This window comes from Lissotriton helveticus, chromosome 7 (assembly GCF_964261635.1).
Source record: "Lissotriton helveticus chromosome 7, aLisHel1.1, whole genome shotgun sequence".
NCBI classification, from domain to species: Eukaryota; Metazoa; Chordata; class Amphibia; order Caudata; family Salamandridae; genus Lissotriton; species Lissotriton helveticus.
This window is the reverse complement of record NC_136068.1, coordinates 159,825,961-159,851,218: the sequence shown is the minus strand read 5'-3', so window position 1 is coordinate 159,851,218 and position 25,258 is coordinate 159,825,961. Positions and strand designations below refer to the sequence as shown.

Sequence of the window (25,258 nt, the reverse complement as noted above, 5' to 3'; positions counted from 1 at the left end):
CAAAAGATGGCACAAAATCCAGGGAGGAGAAGACGCAAGTCTGAATCATTATCTATGGAAAGAGATAGAAAGTAAGAGCAACGGCGCAGCCGCAAAATATCTAAAGCATTCAATAAACTCCTTGTGCCAACAAGATGCCTGGAAGTGCAGCGGGTCCCACAACACCTTCAAACAGCTAGTCAACAAATCATTAAGATCAATCTCGTTAATAGAGGACAAAGCAAGCCTAGCCAACCGGGCTCATGGTTGGATAGTTATCCAAAGCTACACAAGCAGCCTCTGTCAAAGCTATTTAGAAGTCGGGTCCACCAGGCGCACAAAGGAGAAGTTCCTGCGCTTATGGCTGGGCTTACTTCCATCACAAAATCATCTCCCCCCATGGAAAAGGCCCCAAACGACAATGAACTGCCGAATATGTGGGAACGTAAAAGAAGACATCCTGCACTTAATATGCACCTGCAAAGGTCTGGACAAAGAGCGCAGATCTCATCTAAAACCGTCCCTTAATAATCTGGGAATAAGAACATGCCGGCAAGTGGTCAAGGCTTGCTTCGATGGAAAAAACATTCAATTAGCAAGCCACCTTGTCAAATTCTTGGAGAAAGCAAAAAAGAAACAAGAATGACAGAAGGTAGGCAATGGACGAAGCAAACCCAAAGGGGTAAAGAACATCGAACTAACCGCTCAATACGGGCTAGGTACAGCTACCCGAACGCAAGCCAGCATACAACGAAATAGTAGAAGCTGATCTCTACGAACTAATAGACTCCCTCGAATAATTATTTCTTATGCACCAAGCCTAGATTATAGTGCGGCTTACACCCAGGAGCAAGACTTTTAACACAGCCACCTTAGGCTATATAAGGGACTTACTTTACTTTTTTAATTCATGACCAGTGTGAAAGAAGTGTAAATCTCTGTAGAAAGTTCTATTAGCCACATGAAGCTACTATCATTGTATATCCTTTTTTAACAATTGTATTTAAATAATGTATTATATGCTACTCTTTGCAACGGTTTTAATTAACTGAGCAATAAAGATTTACTTACTTACATTGCATGTGGATCCTGTGTGTACACGTGTGGGTGCATAGAATGGAAATAGAGTGTGCCTTGGAGGCAGGTATGATTGTGCATGTTGAATCGTATATGGTGCACCATTTACAAACCAGTAAAGTTTGGGGTGCAAATAATACTCCATGTTATGCAAGGTAAAGGCTGCAGGCACCGGATGCAGGTTGCAGAGGCATGTTTTCAAAGTATGCTGCAGCTTAAAACCAGAGCCCATTGCCAAAACGCTGTGAGGAAATTCAATGGTTCTGTTGATAATAGATTATCTGTGCTTGAATGCCTGGGAGCCTGCCTAAGTTAAATAGTTGTACTACAGTGCAATAGACAAATCCTATGAAACAAGGACATTTATAAGGTGTGGAAGTTTATTTCCAAAACGTTGTGGCAGCTTTTGAGGCATTGCAGACAGTTAAATGATATAGAAGGTAAGGGTGACCACTTAGAGATGGTTTAAATCACACTGGGGTTGTAAGCATGGCTCTAAGGTTGTATACCATTGCACTGATCTCAGGAATGTGTATAGTTTATCTTGCCAAACCGCAGAGGGTTGTCTATAAGGCCTGGCAGAAGGTGTTCTATCAGTGGCCAATGTATACCTATCAACCTCGTGACCTAAAATTGCGGATCATGCAAAGTCAAAGTAGTGTGAACTCTTTTTTGTAGGGTGGTCAAGGTTTAAAATGGGGTGACCCCAGTAAAGTGTATGTAGGAATTTTGTTTGTTAGGTTGGTGAATACCAGTAAATAAAGTGTAGCATCCACCAAATGTGGGAGATGTGACTGATGAGCCGTTTGCAGCTTGTAATCAAAGGTTATGTTAATTATCACTTGATTGGTGACATAAACCTGCAGCTGTTGAATAACTTGAATCCCACAAACCCTATAGGATGCTGTGAGATTGACTGCATGATGCCATCAGTGATGTCATTGTGCAGTTTGAGATGTCATCAATGTTTTATCAATTATGTAATTTAGAAGATCACGAGTGTCGTAATATTTGTATTTGTAAGCAATGCTTGATGGAGGCACAAGTTATAGTTGGGTCACTAGGCAATGGCGAATTGGAGTGGTTTTTAAACATTAGTTCTTATCTCATTTCAACACCTAACTTTAACGTTTCTTTAACCCTTAGTTTTTTCTGTAAATATAAATATATATATATATATATATATATATATATATATATATATATATATATATATATATTATACATATACACAGGCACACCTACCCACATATATATATTAGATTTACAAAATTTCTGAACCATAATGCCCTCAATGGGCCAATGTCCTGCCACAACATATTAACCCATATATGTAAAAATAACAGAGTTCCTGAATCGTAATACCCTGAATGGGCCAATGTCCTGCCACAACATTTTAACCCAAAAACAACCAAAGTTCCTCCTCACTATTGAGCCCCCAGGGAGTATGGATTCGTAGCTCGATAATATATCTTGCTTCTAACTGCCGTAGCAGTTTTACCCTGTCCCCTCCTCTCTCTTTAATCGGAACCAGATCCAAGCAGAAGTAACGTAATTTGTCACTTCTAGAATCATGGGCTTCAGCAAAGTGTCTGGCCACTGGGTATGAGCTGTCATGGTTGGTGATTGCCTGTGTGTGCTCCAGTATGGGCTCTTTGGCTGGGTGGATCGTACTGCCAATATACTGGAGACGACACGGGCAAACCAGACAATACACCACTAAACTTGTGTTGCAATTAAGAAATTTGTTAATTACATGTTTCGTCTTTTTGCCTGGGACTGCGCATTCCTTAACCTTAAAACTGTTCTTACTGGCCTTACATAAAGAGCACGGCCAGACACTTTGCTGAAGCCCATGATTCTAGAAGTGACAAATTACGTTACTTCTGCTTGGATCAGGTTCCGATTAAAGAGAGAAGAGGGGACAGGGTAAAACTGCTACAGCAGTTAGAAGCAAGATATATTATCGAGCTACAAACCCGTACTCCCTGGGGGCTCAATAGTGAGGCTATATGAACTTGGACATTGACTTGACATCGGATTTTCGATTGCAAACCTCTGGATATTATTTGCCAGTGAAATGCACAATGGGAGTGGTAGTCCCATGGGGTTTCAAGTAGGTGCTTGAAGACTGACACTTAAGTCGAGATTTCTCACTTGGAGTGTAGTATGACCCCAGGGTGCGGCTGCTACTATTCTGACCCTGTGCCTATTGATATTTTGTGTTTGGGATCGTGACATCAGCAACATGGCAGGTGTTAACACTAAACATGCAAAAGGAGGTCAAAGGTCCCCAACCGAGGGTTTTGTTATTAGCTCGTAATGAACACTCCGGGACAGTGGCTGTTTCTATTTGGCAAATTTAGAACAGCAGCTTGTTCTTTTAATGTCTTTAATTAATGTATTTGATATTTTTCACGTTTTACATTTTGGTAACACAGGATGAGAAGTTTGGCGGCGCATCTAATATACCATTAATGTACCAATCGCGGCAGGCAATTTACATTTTGAGCATGCTATATTATTTGCCCATTTAATTTACAGCATTGGGATTTCGTGCTATTTATTTACATGTACTGTGCAACTGAGACAATAGGATATGCTCTACCTTTAACATCGCTGATACCCAGCTGCTGGAAGCATGGATCTGTATGCTACATAGGGCCCACATTGTAATTATATTTTTTATAGTATGTCTTCTATGTTTATTTATGTCGTAATTGGGAAGGGCTATATATTGTGCTATTATAAATTACACCAACAAGATTTATAAAGGCTTCTGGTAAGCCGAAACGCGTCTATTTTAACTCTGGGATTGAGGGAGACCTGAGAGAATAAACAGATGCCGAATCCTGACTACCTCGAGTCCGTGCCTCCTTCCGTGGATGATTCTGTGGGGGCTGGATGGAATATATATACCATATATACGGACGTGGTCGAAACGCGTCGTCTTTTCTGTCAAAAATAAACTTATTTGCTGCAACTGCTGTGAGCTTGCCTGAATTCCTTTCCTGTGGAATCCTTGGATCGCTCTATATATATATATATATATATATATATATATATATATATATATATATCCACAAGGTTCCTTGAGTTGCTGCTTGTATGCGCTCAAGAGAAAAGCCTGCCCTCCAGATGTTGTGTAAAGAGATTAGTTTATTTTAGCTTGGCTGACGTGTTTCGACCAGTAGGTCTTTGTCAAAGCCCTTCTGGTTGAAATGCATCAGCCAAGCTAAGGTCGTATGACCAACCACCAGTGAGTAAGGCCAGTCCCTGTGGCCAATCCCAGTGTGCATGGCCATGCTCATAGGGGTTGGACCATTCACGGAGTGTGGGATAGAGGCCAGGTGGTCCTGTGACCAACCCTCCCTGTGCATGGACGAAGACATTGCACAGTGGAGGTTAGTTGCAGAGCCGACCCGAGGACAGGCCCTGTGGCCAATCCATTCTGTGTGTGGCAGAAGGCCATGTGCAGTGGCGGTTGACCAGCAGTCAAGGGTTGGGAACAGGGAAACTGTGTGCAGTGAGCATTGGCTGCACCTGGTGGGATCTGTACATGATCTGTTAGAGGTGAGGCTTGGCGGCCAATTCTTGCTGTGAACGGCTCAAGGGCACTGGCAGGGCCTTTGCCAGGGGCATGCAGTCACAGGACTTGCACAGAGGGAGCTGGCAGCAGTGGTGGGTTGGATGCAGGGCATGTGCAGAGTCAAAGGTCATAAGCACTGGAAATGGTTACTTGTAGTGGGTTGAGCAAAGGCCCTGAAGCCAATACACACTATGCACTACCAAAGGCTTTCTCTCCTACTCTCTGCACCTCTACATCCAAGTATTTCCCTTATCTTCTTCTGCCACCCTACACATTTGAACTCCACGTGTCTTCTTTATCTTCTTCTCCCACTCTTTGTATATTTACGCCACCTTGTTTCCCTTATCGTCTTTGCCCACTCTCCCCATCTTTACTTCCACAAATCTCCGATTGTCTTCTTCTCCCCATGTTTCCATTTTTACTTCCAAACATCGCCTTTATCTTCTTCTCCCTTTCTCCCCATCCTCTCCCTGACGGATATGATAAACCCCACCAGAACCAACTTCACCAACTGTGTGACCATGGTAGCAGACTGGATAAGTACCAACTGTCTGAAGCTCAACTCCAACAAGATGGAAGTACTGGTCTTTGGCAACAAAACCTCCCCATGGGACTCCACTGGTGGCTGTCGGAGCTAAGACTAACACCCACAACCACAGACCACTCAAGGAATCTAGGTCATCCTGGGTGACAAGCTCAACGCGACGGCTTGAGTTAACGTAGTGTCTACCTCCTGCTTCCACATCCTATGCATGCTGTGAAAGATCTTCGAATGGTTGTCTCAGAATGCCAGATGGATTGTCACGTAAGCACTCATCATCAGCAGGCTGGACTACAGCAGTACTCTCTACACCGGAATCTCCCAACAACTCCTACACAGACTCCAAACCATCCAGAGCGCAGCCGCTTGACTCATACTCAATCTCACGTGCTGCACCCACATCACACACACTGCACCTACGGAAGCTTCACTGGCTTCCTATTCACAAGTGTAGCCCATTCAAACTCCTCACACACACACATAGAAAGCCCTACACAACACAGGACCAGAATAACTACACACACTTTTACCAACCCACCAGAAACCTACGCACTGCCTCACTCTCACTTGTACACACATCCGCAAAACCAAAACTGGAGATCGCTCATTCTCTTACATCGCACCGAAGACCTGGAATAACCCCCCTCAATACATCAGAGCCTCCGCCTCACTTATTGAGTTCCGCAAGAAGCTGAAGACCTAGCTCTTCACATAAGCACCTTAGGACCACACACCTTCACAACTTGCCCAAGCTCCTGGTACCCCTCAGGTGATTAGTGCACTATACAAATCAAAATGACACAAAATAACATCTTTACTTTCACACGTCTACCTTATTGCCTTCTTCCACTCCTGGTATCTTTACTTGCACACGTCTCCCTTATATTCTCCCATTGGCCACATTTTTACTTCCACATATCTCCATTATCTTCTTCCCCCACTCTCCTCATCTTTCCTACCACGTCTTCTTTATCTTCCTCTCCTGCTCTTTCCATCGTTACTCCCACAGATCTCCCACTCTTCAGACCTTAACTTTCACATGCCTTCCTCAATTTGTCCCACGGTCCACAATTTTACTTCCACATTTCCTTTACCTTCTACTTTCACTCTTCCTATCTTTACTTTGTAAATGTATGTATAGGCATTTATATAGCGCACTACTTACCCGTAGGGTCCCAAGGCGCTTCGACCGCTGCAAAACCCTTCCTGGCTTCCCTGAGAGATGGTCCCTTAATGGGTATCTCCAAGGTGAGACCAGGCATCCCCGGCGGTCTGGTGGGGCCGTTAGTGAAGATGAGGCAAGCTAATGCCCAGAGTTGCCGAGTGTGATCGCTGATCAGAGTGGGCACCGAGGCGAGAGAATTATCGAGTCCGCTGACCCTGGTCCAGAAACCTGCTGCGCCGGGAATCGAACCCTGGTCCCGGGCCGTCCTCTGCTCTCGGGTCTGCCGCCTCTAACCAGTGAGCCACACTACTTTCACTTGTTTCCCTGATTTTCTGCTCCCATTCTCCACAGTTTCACTTCTACACATCTCCTTTATCTTCTCGCAGTCTCTGCTTGATTACTTCAACACGTATCCCATATCTTCCTCGCCTTCTCCCACTCTCGCTGTACACATTTGTAGGTGCACATAAATCTGCATATTCTTTTCCAACTCTCCCCATCTTTATTTCCGCTTGTCTCCCTAACTTCTTTTCCCCTTCTTCATTTCTATTCATTTCACATCACTTCTTGTCTTGATGTCTGTATCTTTATTTCCACACATCTCCTTTTGGTTCGAAACACATTTTGTGTGCACCCTTTCACTGCAATATTTTGAAAACATAATTACATTTACTGAAGCAGAAAATATAAGTGCGAATAAAGCTGAACTCGGTTAGAGAATAGCAGTTATTTTTTATATCAATAATGCAGATGGCGGACAAAAAAGCATGCTGTGTGGACCAGATGAGGAACTTTATTAATTAAAAAAACGACAGCCATGGTAATGAGCAATTTCCAAACCACTGCACCTGTAAATGTTAATCTGTGGTATTCATCCGCTGTTGCAGTAGCTGTTGAATCTTTTACCAGTGGCACATTGACTGCTTTTCAATGAACCTCATTTATGGCTTTATCATATTCCTTAATCCCATTGGTGGATCATCCCTTAAGAATAATATTACCATCTCTCCCTTGTCATCATGGTCTTTGGTCAACATTTTCGGAATGTTGTTTTTCTTGGCCAGAGGGCAATATTATGTCTACACCGCACTGTAGGAAGACATCAACTGGTAAGGTCTTAACCAAGGTGGTTTTCCATTCCCTGTTAGAGTCTTAAACAAAGTCTGGTGGCAGTGAGTTCACAGTAACATTTGCAGTTTCTACTCCAGACCTGGTCCTTGCAGTTACTACTATGAGTTGCAAATGTTTTCTCAGAGCTGGTTGGGAGTCGCTATTGACGGGTGGAATAGGCAGGATTTGCTTTGAAGCGTCTTCCGGCTCTTGGGCTATATTGCAGCAACGAGGATACCGACTGTAGCACTCGAAGGTGTCGCTGCAGTTCCTGCATGACCCATGCCGGTCGACAAAGTTGCCGGAGAGCGCTGCAGTGATCCTTACCTCCTTCGGTCTGCATGGCTCCAGTTGCATGGAAGCCGTGCAGCCCCCGCACATCATGCCGCAGACAGCTTGGAACAAGGATAAGTCTTGTAATAGGACTTGTTGGAAGTTTGGCTTAAAGAGGAGGTATATCAGAGGATTGTACAGTGTAGATGACTTCGCACAAAGCGCACAGATAGCGAATGCATAAGAGGGAACTTGTTCAGCATCTCCAAGTGCTGCCCACATTGCTACAACGGCATACGGGGTCCAGGCCACCAGGAATCCAATGCATACTGCAACGCTAAGCTGTAAGAATAGAAAGAGAGAGTTACTGTGTCAGCCATTAGAGCAACAAGTAAGAAATAGGATATCAAGTATGAATTATGACGCAGTCTTCTTTAGGTTTGATGAAAAGCGATAGTTTGGGCAACCAGCCATTTGGCCAAACAAAATACGTCATTATGAGTTGCCTGGGTGATTGTCCTTTGACCACAAATGCCTCACTTAGGAAACATTAAATGTCACATGTACGAACACATTTTCCCATAGACACAGAATGGGTAAAACCCTTTGAGACATTTGGCCCCAGGCCCGGTTTCATTGGGTGCAGATGTACACCTGGGTATCCATGGCCGGCTGCGTTGGGTACAGGCAGAGCCTAGCCCCATTGGCAACACAGGGCAGTTTACAACAGTCTCCTCATCATTACCCTGCCTTGCCAAGCCCTTCCGTCACCCCCCACCCTCCTACCACTGATCTGCATAATTACCCCTGCTGCCATTTACTACCCGCACAATGTAGGTGGTAAGCAGAATTGGACAATGTCCCTTTATTCTGGAAAGGAAATATTTCAATAACAAAATGGCACAATAGTTTCAGATCCACACGTTATTCTCCATTCTGGGTGGAATAACTTGGACTGCCTCTTATTTGGTTCAGGGACCCTGGTTGGAATCAGAGATTCTGACATCAGTATCCTAGCAGCCAATAGTAGGCAGCTCGTAATGAGGTCAAACGAGTAAGCACCATGTGTAGTTGGGTACCAGCAGGCAATACTTACAACACTGCTTAACTGTTGCTAACAACACAGTACAGATATGAAGCTTTGAACATATCAGGAAACAGAGACATACAGCAAACCAAACCTAGAGATAACCCAAATCTCCCAAATAAAATGAATGAACAACCCAGTGGCAGAGCCTGGGATGAAACAGATCAACCCTGCCTGCAGGCCAACCTCCACCTACAATTTTGGGAAAATATTTTTTGTTGGTAAGCAAAGTACAAACAGGCATGAATTTAAGCTCATGTTCCATAGTTTATGATCTGCTACACAAAGACAAATATTTACAGCATTTAATATCTTCCATGCACAGCAAAAACATAGCATCAAGAAATGGAATTCCACACTCTAGAATAAGAATAATGAAGTGGGTGAGGGAGGTGAAGAAGCCACGGCTTGAAGCTTCCAATGAAGGATGCCCATGCCTTTCACAAGGAGAGGTTAGCCGGCCTGCTTGCTCCAGGCCCTGCACTTACTGGAACCTAGCGCTTCTTTTACAACATGTATTTTAATAATGAATTAAAAAACCTGGCCTGACCTGTTCCTTCATGATGTAGCTAATGCAACAATACCATTGTGGGGAGGCCTAAGATTGCGTTTTGTTTTTCCGCATTGAGCTGCCCCTTAGATCAGCAACCAAAGAGAGGCCCTGCTGCAGTAGTTGGCCATCGGCCCCACAAAAACATCTCACATGTCTGAGGTTGTCCACCCCATTCCCTTTCCCACCCAAAAGCATAAAAATACTGCAAGGAGAGTGGCTGGCTGAAGCCAGCCAACGTAAGAATAGCGCGCTCCTTGCTGTACAGGATGCACAAATTGTTGCTTGTCCACATCCTTTGGTAAGAAACCAGAACAGTTGGACTGATGCGTTCAAGGTTGCCATTGTGGTGTGCACTAGGGATGCATGTATTTTATGTGGTGGAAACAGGTTTTGTCTGAGACTGATGTTTGCCAAGAAATGACTAAAGACTTTTCACTTTCTCCTGTGGTGTGAGGAAAGTGTGTGTCCAGGAAACCCATTAGTATTCGGTTGACAGACAATGGAGATAGTCAAGAGTTACCTGAAGATCAGCCTCATTTCGGAGAAAAGAAACAAGATGCTCAACTTCCGCTTGATGAACTCAGGGTGATGAAAAACAATTAAATGAAAAATTACAAGGGAATATGGACTGTGAGAAGCTGGCTTAGTATATGAGGCACACTTATGCAAGTGGGCACGATGCACTAATCCATACAACCCTTATAGTGATTTTAGTGGTCTTAGACAACCTTAGAAAGCTCTCCAAATGGTAGCTGTGGAGAGCAGCCTTCAGGCTTAGTCCAGAAGGAGTGTAAAGCAGCTTGTTGTACCATAATGTAATCTTATAGGTATAGATTAGGTGAAAAAGAACCACACAAGGTAGTTATAAAAATATGTATTTATTATAAGACACTCACTAACACATACACATATCTGTTAGCCGGAGATATACACAATGAACATAATACTTTGCAGAGCAAACAGGTAAGTAGCATAAAATACACAGTGGTCGCCAGGGGGAGACCAAATCCTATACTAAAATAGTGGTATACGAACCACGACTCAAGTCTAGACTATACCCAGAAGACGTAGAAGTGCTGGGGACCACGAGTGTGGAAACGCGACACGTACTCAATTCAAGTTAATGGGTACGTCGCGGTTGGAATTTTAAAGAAGAAGGACTCTTCCCAGTGGACCCTGAAAACACACCATGGAAGACAGAAGGTTGGAGAGCCACCCCACCCATGGATACCCCAGGAACCAGAATACCTACACCAGGGAAGCCTGGTGCATAGGTGTGAAGTGGCGTCGGCAACCACAATGGAACCCAATGGAGGACTTCAGGAAGTTTCCACTGCTGGAGAAGGTGAAATTGTCTGGTGGAACCCAAAGGTGGATTCAGGAGGAGAAGTACCTGCAAGCAGCGGGGACACTGTCTATGCCACTCAGGAGTGCCCAGAAGCCACAGAAGACGAATGCCCACCGATGTCGGGTGTTGCAGGAGAGCTGACGGTGACCTTGGAGAGTTGAGGGGTCGGTGTCTGTCGGGAGCACAACAAGCCTTGGCAACCGCAACCAATGTGGAAAGCAAAAAAGGTGCAGTGTCGGACCAGCAGGGCCCAGGTGACTCTCCAACAAGCAAGGAAGTCAGAGCAGACCCAGAGCAATCAGGGGAGCCCACTGAAGTCAAAGAAAACCCTTAAAGAGGACCCACAGGCTGGAGGCATTGGAGTAACGAGAGGAAGTAGAGCAGCTCACCAAAGATGTAGGCTCACGGTGCAAGTGATGCGGTGAGGATGAAGATCTTGGTCACAGGAGTTGCTTGAGGTTGGAGCTACTGAGAGCCCAAAGTTCTTGGAGGAAGGAATCCAACAAGCCTTTGGAATGGCAAGTTCACACAGGGCACAGGGGTTCAATACATGCGGCTCTGATGAGGGAAGCTGGCCTTAAACTCGGTGCGAGGACAGGGTAGGCCTCGAAGGAGGTGAGGAACCACGACCTGTTTTGCTGAGTCTTTCGGAGTCCGGGGAACCCAGGATCAGCAGACCGGTCAGCTTCATTGCGGGGCCTGCACGTGCAGGGAAGGGAATCCTGCACTTCAAGAGAGATTCCTACAGGTGTCTTGGTTGTCCACAGACCTTGGAAGGGTCCTGTTTGGAGTATGAGCACTGACGTTGCAGCCAAAGAGCAGGACAAAGAGACCAGGAGCAGCAGGAGTCTTCCCAGTTGGAGTCTCGAAACCCAGGGCAAGGTCCAGAGAAGTCAAGAGTGCCCAGACGGTCCAAGATGAAGTGGTGTCTTGAAATGAATCTTGTCCCATGACGAATCTAGGAGCTGACACACAGATAAGCCCTTAAGTACCCCTAGGAATGAGTGGGGACGATTCAAGGTTCCCTCCCAGGGGAGGGGCTGGACAGTGGGGAGGGATCTCCCATGTCCTTTTGTCATGTATTTCTATAGGTTCTGAATCGATCCCCCTATTCCTGACCCTATTCTGGTTAAACTAACTATCAAGTTAACTAACAGTCAGCCCATGAGGCAAGAACAGCCCCCATGATGCAGATACCGTTATCTGACGCAGTCACACTACGGCACAGGAACGTGTTATCTGATTAGGTCATAACGCTTGAGATCTAATTAGACAAGCGACATTCCTCCAGCCCCTGATAAGGCATACAATGTTCTCATAACAAATCAAACCTATGACAACCTGGAAAATCCGTGCGGCCATTGTTTTGATTTCACAGAGAACTTTAGTAAAGAATGTGCTAACGAGCAAATCGTATGACATCTTTATTGACGTATCTATGTCCATCCTTACGTCAATCTCGGCACCTTTAAGGTATAAATATTGCCGATCTTGCCCTATGCAAACACACGCGTGGTGACAAGACGGAGCAGCCATACTTGCCGAAGCCGAGAGCAGAAGCAGACCCCGCTGGCAGCAGCCCCGCCTTCCTGACGCGCTGAGAGACGCGCTGCTATCTCAAGCCGAGAGACCCAGCACCGGCGCTTTCGGGCAGCCCTCGCAGGCAGCCTGGAATATCGAGAGCAGAGAAAGAGATACCATTCCTCATCCATCCTAAATTCCAGGTACAGAACTGAATAACCCCTCACAGAGAATTCTTTAGTTATTCACTTGGCAAAAACAAACTTAACTTAAACTGTAACTTTCTATTCCCGCCCACGCATTAGACTTAGGTCAGGTACACGGGGTAGGCGTATTTAGAAACACCAGTTGAGCACGTTTAGTCAAAATGTATATGTGTATGTAAATATATTTTAATCATTTTAAACACCATATGGCTCAGAAACCATATCAATGTTTTTACAGTATTATTTTATACTATTGCTTTTAATGTATGCACTTTACTTAACTATAAGTATTGCAATAATATCGATCCATTTCTCTTGTACGAGAAAAGAGACTGATCAATAAATAACATCTTTTATTGAACACGCCCGTCTCTTCCTTTTCTCTACATTCTGATGAGACTAAGAATGCACGTACTGACTGAGTAAAATAATTGCCTTGTGCTCACACGACTCTCGAGATTGACTCTTGATTAGGGGAGAGCAAAGTTGTCATGTTCTATGGTTGTCAGAAACTAAATCCCTTCTTGTCTAATCAGGGGAGTTAATTCCTTCCTTGAACATTCGAGAAAGTTTCTAGCGAACTCTGAGCTTAGCTGGCAAACCCAAAAATTAAGTCTAGTATCGACAGTAGTAGACCTAGTTAACGTCTGGCCTAGGCCTTTACTGCTGTAGGTACTATTCCAATGCGCAGAGCCTATTGGGAAAATAGGAGCTACACTACATGGCGCCCAACGCGTTTGGAAAGGGCGATAAAACTAACGTAAGACATTTAGAGTAACTCAGTCGTGCTTTCTCACTCAGACCCCTTTTCCCAAATACTCCAAAGACGTCTGGAGTGGGTGAAAGGTTATATCCTCCAAAACCTCGCAGGAGGGAACTCCTATGTATGGTTCTTGGTCAAGTCAACGTTGAAGGATAAACAGTTCCAAAATATTGTGCATCTAATCTCTGTTTCCATAAAGAAACCTGATCTGCAAACAAACATAATACCATCCTGTCTGTAAAATGGCAGAGAGTGATGATGAAAGAGAGGCAGTTAGATTAGCAACTGAACTCGCAGATGCTGATGCTACCATGCAAGCAGCAGACCCGAATATAACACTCATTCCGGTCATTAAAAGGAGATCTATAACCTTAAAACTTATAGAAAATGGACTGACACCTAGAGATGGCACAGTCATATTCGTAATCGAGGCACACGAATATCGGCAGACAGAGGTATACTATTCATGGATACATTTTCCAGCAGCAAATGCTGTAACAAAGTACTTCCACTATTACAAAGTAGAGGAACCTCCTGAAACGTACACTCCTTTCGAGGAGGTGGAAGTACCACTCAAATTCCAAGAGCATTTGCTCTTATTTGATGGCGCCCTAATACATAACAATCACATTACAAGACTCGGTCCTTTAGGAAGACCAGGAGCAACGTGGCCGGTCTTAGCCGGATACACACCACATCCAGACATCGAAAGAATGCCTGCAGCAGAGCTGTTAATACAGCTAAAACAACTACTAAAAATTCATAGACAATTAGTTCAGTATGTAATGCGGACTTCAACAATTCAGCCAGCGATTAAACTTCCACAGCTGACCCCTCACCAGGGGAACACAAATAAAATTACACCACAGAACATCCAATCCTGCCTAGGTAAAGTTCCAGCTAAACGGGAACAGATACCATTCTGGTTGGCACAGAAAATCACCCAAATAGAGGCGGTGTTTCCTGACACCACCCCATTAGAAAAACACAGGATTCTGACTATATGTCTCCCAATGGGAATCGCACCACACATTGAGGACTGTGACACTTGGGGTACAGTCTTTGCTTCCATCTATACAAAAACGCACGGTGTTCCATCCATTTCGGTAATACCAGATGTGCTAAAACAAATTCAAGATGAATACGGTCCAGAACCTGCTTTAACTCTTGGTATGAAATTACTAAAAGACTTCAAGCAGGTCTCGGCTATATTATTAGCCAACATAAAAGGTGAAGCAGCAAACGTGGCGATCCGCCAGAGGTTAAAAGAGACAGATATAGCAGACCAACCAGCTGAAATTGCCAGAATCATAGAAAAATCCTATGAAGAACTAGGCAGAGATAGTCTAGGTGGAATACCAGTAAAACCGCAACTGACTACAAGTCCAGAAAAAATATTTTTTAATAATAATTCACCAAAAAAGAACTGGGATGGAAACAAACAATCCAATCCTAAAGAAAAGAAATTCCAGTCCCGAGGAAGGTCTCCTAGGCGAAGAGAGAAATCTCCAAACCAAAGACAAAGGTCACCGCAGAGTGACCCCTCTGGGAATAGATATAACCTTAGAAATAGGGATAATATTAAAAAACCTGATAGATATCAAGACATTGATACACGTCCCTCTCAATCTTTTCAGACTTCCTCGCAGAAATCGGAAAGAAGAGGACGATCAGAAGAGCACGCCAAGTCCAAAGACAAGGAACCTGCTCAGCCAAAAAAGAAATTACAATTTCCAAAAAAGAAGGTAGCCAGTATCAAGGTAGTTAAAAATGCCGAGAATACTGAGGACACAACTGAAAAACGGAGAATGGGCTCAGACAATGCTAGACAGCGCAGCAGAGGTGAGCATAGCTCGCAAAGTCCTTATGAATCATCTGGAGACAGTGGACACGAATGAATACCTTCAAGTGGAAACTGCAGACACCAGAGTTAGCAAGCCCCACAAGATATACGAGATAACATTACGTATAGAGGGAGATAAGACTAGGAAAATTAGGGGACTATTTTGGGATAACCTCTCAAAGGGTTATGACATCCTTCTAGCTGAAAAAGACTGGCCACCAGAGTTTGTCAGGGAGTGCCCTCATGGCGAAGAAGTAATTATGCCTGCCTTCTCGAATCAAATACCGATTCATAAAAAATACACACTTGCTAGAAAGTGGGCAGTGGCCTTAGCACCTGCTTTATATAAAAATCATGTAGGATGGGATGAGGATTCTCCTCCTCACAAAATCCAGTTAAAATCACAACCTACTGCACAAAGGCAGTACCCAATTAAGCAAGAAGCTAAAAAACAGGTAAATGAAATACTAGATCAGCTAGAATACCAGGGGGTGATTGAAACTTGCACCTCACAAATGAACAACCCTTTGTTTCCGGTCTCCAAACCAGACAATTCATATCGTCTAGTTTTGGATTACCGACACCTTAACACATGTTGCAAAACCTTTGCAGTGCAAAACTCACACAGTGCTGCACTAATGAATAACATAGTGCGCAAAAAATACAAAACAACCTTGGACATCTCCAATGGATTCTTTTGTCAAAACATAGCACCAGAGAGCAGATATTTAACTGCATTCTCAGTAAATGGCACTCAAAAACAATTCTGTCGGTTAGCCCAGGGGTACAAGAACAGCCCGGGGGTATTCTCAGCGAGAGTAACAGAATTACTACAACTATATGATGATGAAGCATTATCTTATGTCGATGACATTTACTTAACAGATGATGACTTGGATACTCACTTGAAAAGAGTGAACACCATAATACTTGGGTTCGCTGCAGAGGGTTACAAATTCAACTTTAAAAAATCCAGAATTGCCCATCTGACAGTCCTATTCTTAGGATATGAGTTATCAAGTGAAGGTAAAAGCCTGGCAGACAATTTCCTAGAGAAATGTGCCGTAATCCAAGCTCCTAAAACACTAAAAAACCTACAGTCAATTCTAGGCTTCCTAAATTTCGGAAGAACATACATTGCAAATTACGCAGAAAGGGTCAAACCCCTTTATGATCTAATTAAACCAGACTTTAAAAGATCCAATTGGACTCAAACACACACAGAAATTTTGAGATCCTTACAAACAGACATGCTAATTAAAACAAAATTAGAAACACGTGATAACACACGCAATCTTGTGATTCGAGTCATCCCAGGGAGATGCGGATTCACATACCTGACTTCTAATGAAGGAGAAAAGGTACCAATTGCATTCAAATCACACTTGTATACAGAAGCTGAACAGAAATTCAGTAATACAGAAAAAATCATTCGTGCAGTTCAAACCGCAATAGCTAGAGAAAAAGACATAGCTGACGGTAGACATATCACAGTCAGAACAGCAGAATCAGCCTTTGAGGCACTAACAACACCTTGTAATTTACCAACAACAACATTGAATCCGGAATGGATACAATGGGTGAATTCAATCACAACGGACAAAGTATACTACTACTTTGATCCAGAACTAGAAGAATTAAAAAATCTAAAATATGAAAAGACGTATCCTCTGCCAATCGACATTCTTCCTCTACGACATTACGCCTGTGTAATCTATACAGACGGACATGCTCAACCCTCCGTTTGGGGAGAACATGCATACAATCCCACATGTGAGATTACAAAAGAAGTGTGGCGCGGAGGTAAACTAAGACCTCTATTAACAAAATCACACTCAGTAGAAACTAATTCAGAACTACAAACTGAAATAATAGCTTTGAAAATGGCGCTAGATAATGCGGATCGCGAATTCCCGACGCTTATAGTGTCAGATTCATATTACTGCGTCAAAGCATATAACAAGGATTTGCAGACATGGATTCAGAACGGTTACAAAGATGACACAGATGCACCAATAAAGCAGAAACTGCTCTGGGAACAAGTAGCTCTTTTACAAAAAGAACTACCAAAGACTCACGTGACACACTCACTGAGTCATCAGCGTGATGGCGTTCACGTTGTGGGGAATTCATTGGCTGAAGCAGCCGCAGCGGCAGCCACTAAACCGGCTCCCGTAGATCGAAAAAAGCGTACATTAAAATACATTGACGGTGAAACAATGCTGGCAGTGAAAACGTCATCAAAAGGCGACTACTCAGCGTTACCGATCAACTATCCACTCAATTATACATACATAATCGATGCAAACTCCGTCCCTTTTGCTCGAATCCCTGGAGTGGGGGATAGAGTGATTCCAAACATGGACAGGAGAAACTTGTTAATCGCAGACGCACACATGGGCGAGGGTCTCAGACACCTTAAATTAAAAGATTCTCTGGAAGAATTACAATCACGGTACTGGTGGCCAGGCATGAGCCTGCACTACACCATGTTTGTAAAAAACTGCCCAAACTGCAACAGAGATCGCAGTGGGGAGAGAAGCAGTTTAATACCTCGTCGTATCAAGGCAGATAATATTACCAGCAAAAAGAATGGCTTGCGATTAACATATACAGGCTAGTTTCCACTTATAATGTAGATCACCAGCACTCGGCTGACGTCCGGACTATTATACAAGATTTGCGAGTCTAAATGGCATATACGCTAAGAGCATGTTACGTTTGACCATTGTTTTCACTCAGGCAAACCAGCCTGGGGGGAAACATGGCCAAATGAGCACAGTCCAGCGGGAATCTTCTCATTTCCTTCCTGAGGGTACGGGATGGTGTAAAGAAAAAACCAAGGCAGAAAGCAATCTATAATAGAAAGGATATTAGGTTCGGGAGCTGGGTGGGTCAAACATCTAATAAGTGTCCAACGTAGTCTAAATAACTTGCCAAGAAATTCTCTGAAGGGATTCAGTCCGTACGAATTATTATTCGGAACTAGGATGTTGATCTCTGACCTTGATAGTCAGACTTCAGTGGTAATAGAAAAAACCTTTGATGTCAAAGACCGTTTGGCTATTTTGCAGGACTTAAACAAAACAAGAAAAGACCTGAGCAACATACAGTTGAAACAACAGCCAACAACCACTGAAGAATCACCACCTGTCCCAGCAAGACCTGTCTGGATTCCAAAAGTCGGGGATCTAGTCAGGGAAAAGATCGCGGTAAAGAAGGAATTTGGGCCTTCTTACAGAAAAGCAGTTCCTGTCTTGTCTGTCAACGGGACAAGATCAGTTGTACTACCGCCACTTGCTGGTAAAAAGGAGAACCGAGTTGTATCCATCGACCTGGTAAAACCACAACATGTGGCCGATAACAAACAGTAGGCCAAGTGGACTCCCAATAAGTAGCAGAACACCAAGGTTTACTACCAGCACAGAGGTCCTAACAAAAAGGCTCATCACATTCGAAACGCCTAAAGAAGAACAAGAAGGACTATGCAACAATGCAATAGAACTCAGACCTCTGAAAACCCAAATAAAGACATTTAACAGAGACACACCAATCTATACTGAAGTACCGAGTGAAAATGCAAAAAACAGAAATCCTGAACCAATTGGAACAATTGACAGAACTGCATCCGGTTACTTCATCAACTTCGATGATTCCTCTGACGGCTTCAGTGAATCAAAGACACAGCCATCATCAAAATCCTTTAAAGACAAAGCTAAGGAACTTTTGAAACATCTGAAAGAAACATATCTGGTTTCTCCATGGATTGAATTTTGGGTGGGTTTTGGTGCATTTATCCTCATACTTTGGCTCATCATGGTATTTACTTTGGGACGCTTCATTGAGGGAAAATATGCTAAAATGGACACAGCAAGCCAGAACATCAACTTGGTCCTCAAACCACACACATCTTCACACGTCGAGAAAAGAGAACTTTCTTCAGCAAACTTCACAGCCAATCCTATACCTGGTGGGGTAGCCTGGGACAACACTGACTATGAAATTTATGGTCCGGTCGAGATCCTGAAATATCCACACCAAATCAAGATCTCCTTGAGTGACTTTGCAAAACCAAACTCATTTGCTGATGATTGGGATTTCGAAAGTATTAACAACATGATGTCTGACTTAGTAATGTCTGCTAAATTTACAAAACATGATTATTTGCAAGGTTCTACAAATTATGACAGTATGTATTGCTATAACCACTATGGTAACCATTTTTTACATAAATCTGCACAACCTAGAAATGTTTTGAATTACAATCAATGGGAACACTGTGCTACACCTCCAAAAGGGAGCTCAAGAACCGTTTACGACAAATATTCATATTTTTCAGGTTTTAACATAAGTAATGCTGAACCATTTTATTTTAAATTGTCAAACAAGACAGGGATGAAAACCATGATAACCAACACAAAATTGATATATTCAGATTCATTCTTTGAAAAAATGAATACATTTGGATTTGATTATTGGGACAAAAATGTTGATTTGAAAAGTGTTTGGGGTACAAAAGAATGGCAAGTACAGGGTATAGAAGCTTTGTTTAGAGCCTGCATGATCCCAGAACAAATGATATTTTTAAATGACACTGTTCAACAAACCACCTGTCTTGGCTTAGCAAAAATCAAAGATTTAATTAAACCGTCTATTCCAAAGCCAACAATGTTTAGCAATAGCTCTGATACAGATGAAGAGATAGACGTAAACCATATATTAAACCAAAACAGAACACATCCTGATTGGAAACAATGGTTGATCTGGCCCACAGATACAAATAACTGTCAAGATAGATTCCTGAATAAAACACAGGGTTTCAAAATGACCAGGCCAGACCCTAGATATCCCCAAAGACATCACCCAGGGATAATAACAACCTACAGTGTGGGCAAATTATGCCTTCAATGGCTACAAACTTCCACACTGCCTGAAATTAAGCAACACCTAACTTTACTTACTGATGGTGCTGACTTGCGTGATTTCATAAGGGGACCACGCAAACAGCGTCAAAAGCGTTTCATAGCAGCCTCTGTATATGCAGCATACAATGAGGCCTGGAAGGTTACTCAAATTGAAACAGCAGAAAGAATACGGGAAATTGACCGTATCAATTTGGAAAAATCACTTTCTGTAGTGGACAATGGGTTAATGACTCTGTCCTCCAGAATTTTTTCATTGGACAGCATTGTGTCTTCAGCAATCGATATATTATCGCAAGACTTACTGTTATTACAACATGGTCAGTCACAATTGCGTTCTATTGTACAGCTTGGCTGGACGTTACAAAATCTGCGTTCAGGCTATGTGCCTTGGCGTTTAATCAACACAACGTCACTATTCCAAATCTTTAACCTTACTGATAGACAAATCGGTATGGCGCAAAAGGGTGCTGATTATACAATCTTGAGCATTGAAAAACTAGAAAGATTACCAATGACAATGTCAGAACGACCTGTCAGTGAATGGATAATCCACGGAATCATAAATATTCCAATCTCAACCTTCAGGTTTCAATACTGCCAAAAATATATACAGGCTGGCATGTACGAGAAATTGGGAAAGGGGTACCTTAAAACAACTTGGAACCTGCCCTATTCACATGCATGTGTCAGTAATAAAGGACAGAAAGTGTTTCTTAGTGGCAACAATTGTGCTATGTCACTAAGCGGCACGCTTCTGTGTAACGGTATTAGTTTGCACGGAGCCTGTGAAGGGAATTCATACAACCTTTCATGTCACCAGCAAGGCGCACCTGCAACTGAAATAGAACCATTCTTTCAAAGACTCTATAATGGGAGTTACATTCTTATTGTAGACCGCAGATGTTGTAGTCTTAGGCCCGGGACTCCTTATCTAGTCACTACGACGGCGAAGGTCAAGTGCTGTGGACGCTCTTTATTCCCCAGCTCCTTTCCAGACAGGGAGGCAAGGGCATGGCCCAGTTTGAAAATTACTTCTATTCGAATAGATACTTTAAGCAGAATGAAAACAGTGCTTCTTCAGACGCCTACAAGGCTCACGTCATCAAAAGAAACGTATGATCTACAAGTCGCAAGGACGACTGCAGAGATACATACATTATTATCAACTAATTCCCCCGTACATTTCGCGGAAATCCTGAGCGAAATCTTAAATATTTCTGATACCAATGGGATCTCAGGGGTATTTAAGACAGTATTTTCAATGGCATTAACACCATTCAAAGCCATACTGGGTATTTTTCCAGATTTCGTCCATTCGATTTTTGGCGGACTTCCCCTGATCCTGGGACTAATTGCAGGAATCCTATTCCTAGTCCTTATTTTTCGTTATGGCAACCCATGTCACAGATCAAACTCTCGCGACAATGGAAGATACGATCCTAGCCATTGGATACCGGGACCGGATATCAAAAATCCTGGGACTCTCCCGGCTTAGAGACCTGAACATGACTTGGTTTCTATAATTTCGACCAATGTGGCAAAGATGTGTTTTACCTGTACTAAGGTGTCTGCTATGCGGAGAAGAATGCGTGTTAGACACCTGTCTGACGCTACAATCGGATGCGCCAGTGGATGCAGATACACTGTTGGTTCCTACCAAGGTTCACGCTTTGTGCTGCCCTCAAAGGCTGCCAATCCTGATGACGGCATTCGTGGAATCTTCACCACTGCGATTGAAGAGTAGTGAAGTTCAAGATGAAAGCAGCATCGAACAGGTACGACCTTCTGTCAGCAATGCGAATCAGAATGTCAATGCAGACAATCATGCGCACGAATGCATGGTTACCCCTATTTCCGACTTAGTGGAACTTTCCCATGAAGCTGTTGACAGTTTTTTCGAAAGCCTGAATGATATGATGTTCTCTCCAGAACAGAAATAGAGACTTTTGAGCAAGCTCGCACACGGCGTTCCCTGAATTCGGCCTTCAACTTTAAAAATAAAGTCACATGAACAATTCTTCCCACCAGTTCACGGACAACAATTTTTTAGCAGCCCCAAATTATTTTTCACAAATTTTTCGGGACACTTATCTTCTGCTTAAAGTAAGAAACTATTCCTAGAGAACTAAGATTTCTATTTTTAGATACTTTATAAACTTTAGTTGCCCGCTGGGATGTTCACAAATATTTTATTATGTGATGAGATGGTCTCGAACTTCCTTTCTGTATAGCTATATTAAGAGCCATTTCATGTGTATTTCTCTTATACCAATAAGCAATAATGCATAACAATGCGTGTTTACTTTTGCATTTAATTCATAGCTTAAGTGCATACAATATATATGACTGCAATTTTTCAGTATATTTGAAAATTTCGAAATGCATTTATGTATTTTGGGGTGGTAAGGTATACACTATACTCTATAGTATGTTGTACTATGTTATACTATGCATAGATTAGTAGATATGACCATAGTTAGCGTGGAGTGGGTGTCATGTATTTCTATAGGTTCTGAATCGATCCCCCTATTCCTGACCCTATTCTGGTTAAACTAACTATCAAGTTAACTAACAGTCAGCCCATGAGGCAAGAACAGCCCCCATGATGCAGATACCGTTATCTGACGCAGTCACACTACGGCACAGGAACGTGTTATCTGATTAGGTCATAACGCTTGAGATCTAATTAGACAAGCGACATTCCTCCAGCCCCTGATAAGGCATACAACGTTCTCATAACAAATCAAACCTATGACAACGTGGAAAATCCGTGCGGCCATTGTTTTGATTTCACAGAGAACTTTAGTAAAGAATGTGCTAACGAGCAAATCGTATGACATCTTTATTGACGTATCTATGTCCATCCTTACGTCAATCTCGGCACCTTTAAGGTATAAATATTGCCGATCTTGCCCTATGCAAACACACGCGTGGTGACAAGACGGAGCAGCCATACTTGCCGAAGCCGAGAGCAGAAGCAGACCCCGCTGGCAGCAGCCCCGCCTTCCTGACGCGCTGAGAGACGCGCTGCTATCTCAAGCCGAGAGACCCAGCACCGGCGCTTTCGGGCAGCCCTCGCAGGCAGCCTGGAATATCGAGAGCAGAGAAAGAGATACCATTCCTCATCCATCCTAAATTCCAGGTACAGAACTGAATAACCCCTCACAGAGAATTCTTTAGTTATTCACTTGGCAAAAACAAACTTAACTTAAACTGTAACTTTCTATTCCCGCCCACGCATTAGACTTAGGTCAGGTACACGGGGTAGGCGTATTTAGAAACACCAGTTGAGCACGTTTAGTCAAAATGTATATGTGTATGTAAATATATTTTAATCATTTTAAACATCATATGGCTCAGAAACCATATCAATGTTTTTACAGTATTATTTTATACTATTGCTTTTAATGTATGCACTTTACTTAACTATAAGTATTGCAATAATATCGATCCATTTCTCTTGTACGAGAAAAGAGACTGATCAATAAATAACATCTTTTATTGAACACGCCCGTCTCTTCCTTTTCTCTACATTCTGATGAGACTAAGAATGCACGTACTGACTGAGTAAAATAATTGCCTTGTGCTCACACGACTCTCGAGATTGACTCTTGATTAGGGGAGAGCAAAGTTGTCATGTTCTATGGTTGTCAGAAACTAAATCCCTTCTTGTCTAATCAGGGGAGTTAATTCCTTCCTTGAACATTCGAGAAAGTTTCTAGCGAACTCTGAGCTTAGCTGGCAAACCCAAATATTAAGTCTAGTATCGACAGTAGTAGACCTAGTTAACGTCTGGCCTAGGCCTTTACTGCTGTAGGTACTATTCCAATGCGCAGAGCCTATTGGGAAAATAGGAGCTACACTACACTTTGTCCAGTTTTACGCAGAGCGGGAGCCAATGGTTCCCTGAGCTGGTTTGAACTGGACAATGCAAGAAGGGCACTACATATGCTTTTCAAGCAGACTGAGTGGCTCTGGCAAACACTCCCACCCTCTCCCAATACACTAAACCCTGTCTGGGAGGTGGTCACACCTCTCTGTGACAGGATACCTATAGTTTTGCCCTCCCCTGCCAAGCCTGGCTTAGCAGCAGGAGGGAAGAATTGTGTCTCTGGTCGGCAGCAACCATGTTGTGCTGTCTGGGTCTAGAAGACTGGTAGCGGGAGCACTGAGGGCCTCCCAGAGGAGCTTTACAGTGCATGGAATCATATCTGCCACACCTTTTAGAGTGTGGCAGTATGACTCCAACACTTTTGATACCAAACATGACAGGGTTTGTTACAGCCAGTTTAGAGATGGTCATCGTGTAATGACGCATGGCCATTCTATGTGTCGTAATGGCTGATGCACTTACAACCCGGGAGAATAGGCTCTGAGGTTGTAGGGATGTCCTGCTCATGCACCCTCCCACTTCGAACGAGCCCCCTGCCTTCAGGAATGAAAGGCCTGCTTCAGGGGTGACATAGGTTTTAAGTGCAGTGACCTCAGATGTAGAGAAATCTGTATCTGTTTCAAGTGGTGGTAGCACCAGCTTACACAGGCTGCAATGGCAGACCTGTAGTTACAGTTTGAGTGGTCGCCCATGGGTGGCATAATACATGCTTCAGCCCATGGGGGACCCTTGGTTTACCTATGCCCTGGGTAACTCATTACCATATACTAGGGACTTATAAGGGTACACCAGTATCCAATCTGGGGTGTACCTAAGTACTCACCATAACCAATTTAGGGGAGGAAGCACAGAGACTGGGGTCCTGATTAGCAGGATCCCAGTCAGACTAGTCAGAAACCATAGCAACACCAGGCAAAAAATGAGGATAACCATGCAGAAGGATCCTACCTTCCTACATGGACAAACAATAATACTGCAAAGAAAAAGGCACAATCAGGGGCAGAAGTAATGGAGATGGGAAGATGAATCAATAGTCGGGTATCGGTAGAGGTATTAAAATGTATGCGTGCTGAGGTAATAAGGTATATCTAGAGGTAAGGGTTAGTACCATGTCCTTACCAGGTTATCAGTAGATGTGAAGCAATGAAGGCTAAGTTATAGCGCTTCACGGGACTAGGTGGGAGTAGATGTCCTTGGCTGTAGGTAGAGCTGGTGTAACAAGGGTATACCTAGGGACAGACAATAGAGTAAGCAGGGTTTTGTGTTAGGGAAGTGAAAATACTCTGCGAGCGATACCATATTCAGTTGTGGCTGTAAGACTTTCAAGATGGAGGGTTAGACAGAAGGCTAGTGAAGTCTGTGGCGTAAGTATGCAGGTTGAATTGC

The 25,258-nt window shown here is 43.3% G+C and overlaps 1 protein-coding gene across 1 annotated transcript in view; it reads right to left on the bottom strand.

Moving 5' to 3' along the window:
• Nucleotides 1-7,126: 7,126 nt before the first annotated feature.
• LOC144766682 (opsin-5-like) overlaps nucleotides 7,127-25,258 on the bottom strand; it is a 602,462-nt gene continuing 584,330 nt past the window's right edge. Inside the window, exon 6 of the mRNA XM_078650455.1 lies at nucleotides 7,127-8,076. Within this exon, the coding sequence (XP_078506581.1) occupies nucleotides 7,504-8,076 (573 nt within the window). The 3' untranslated portion in view covers nucleotides 7,127-7,503. The remainder of the gene's footprint in view (nucleotides 8,077-25,258) is intronic.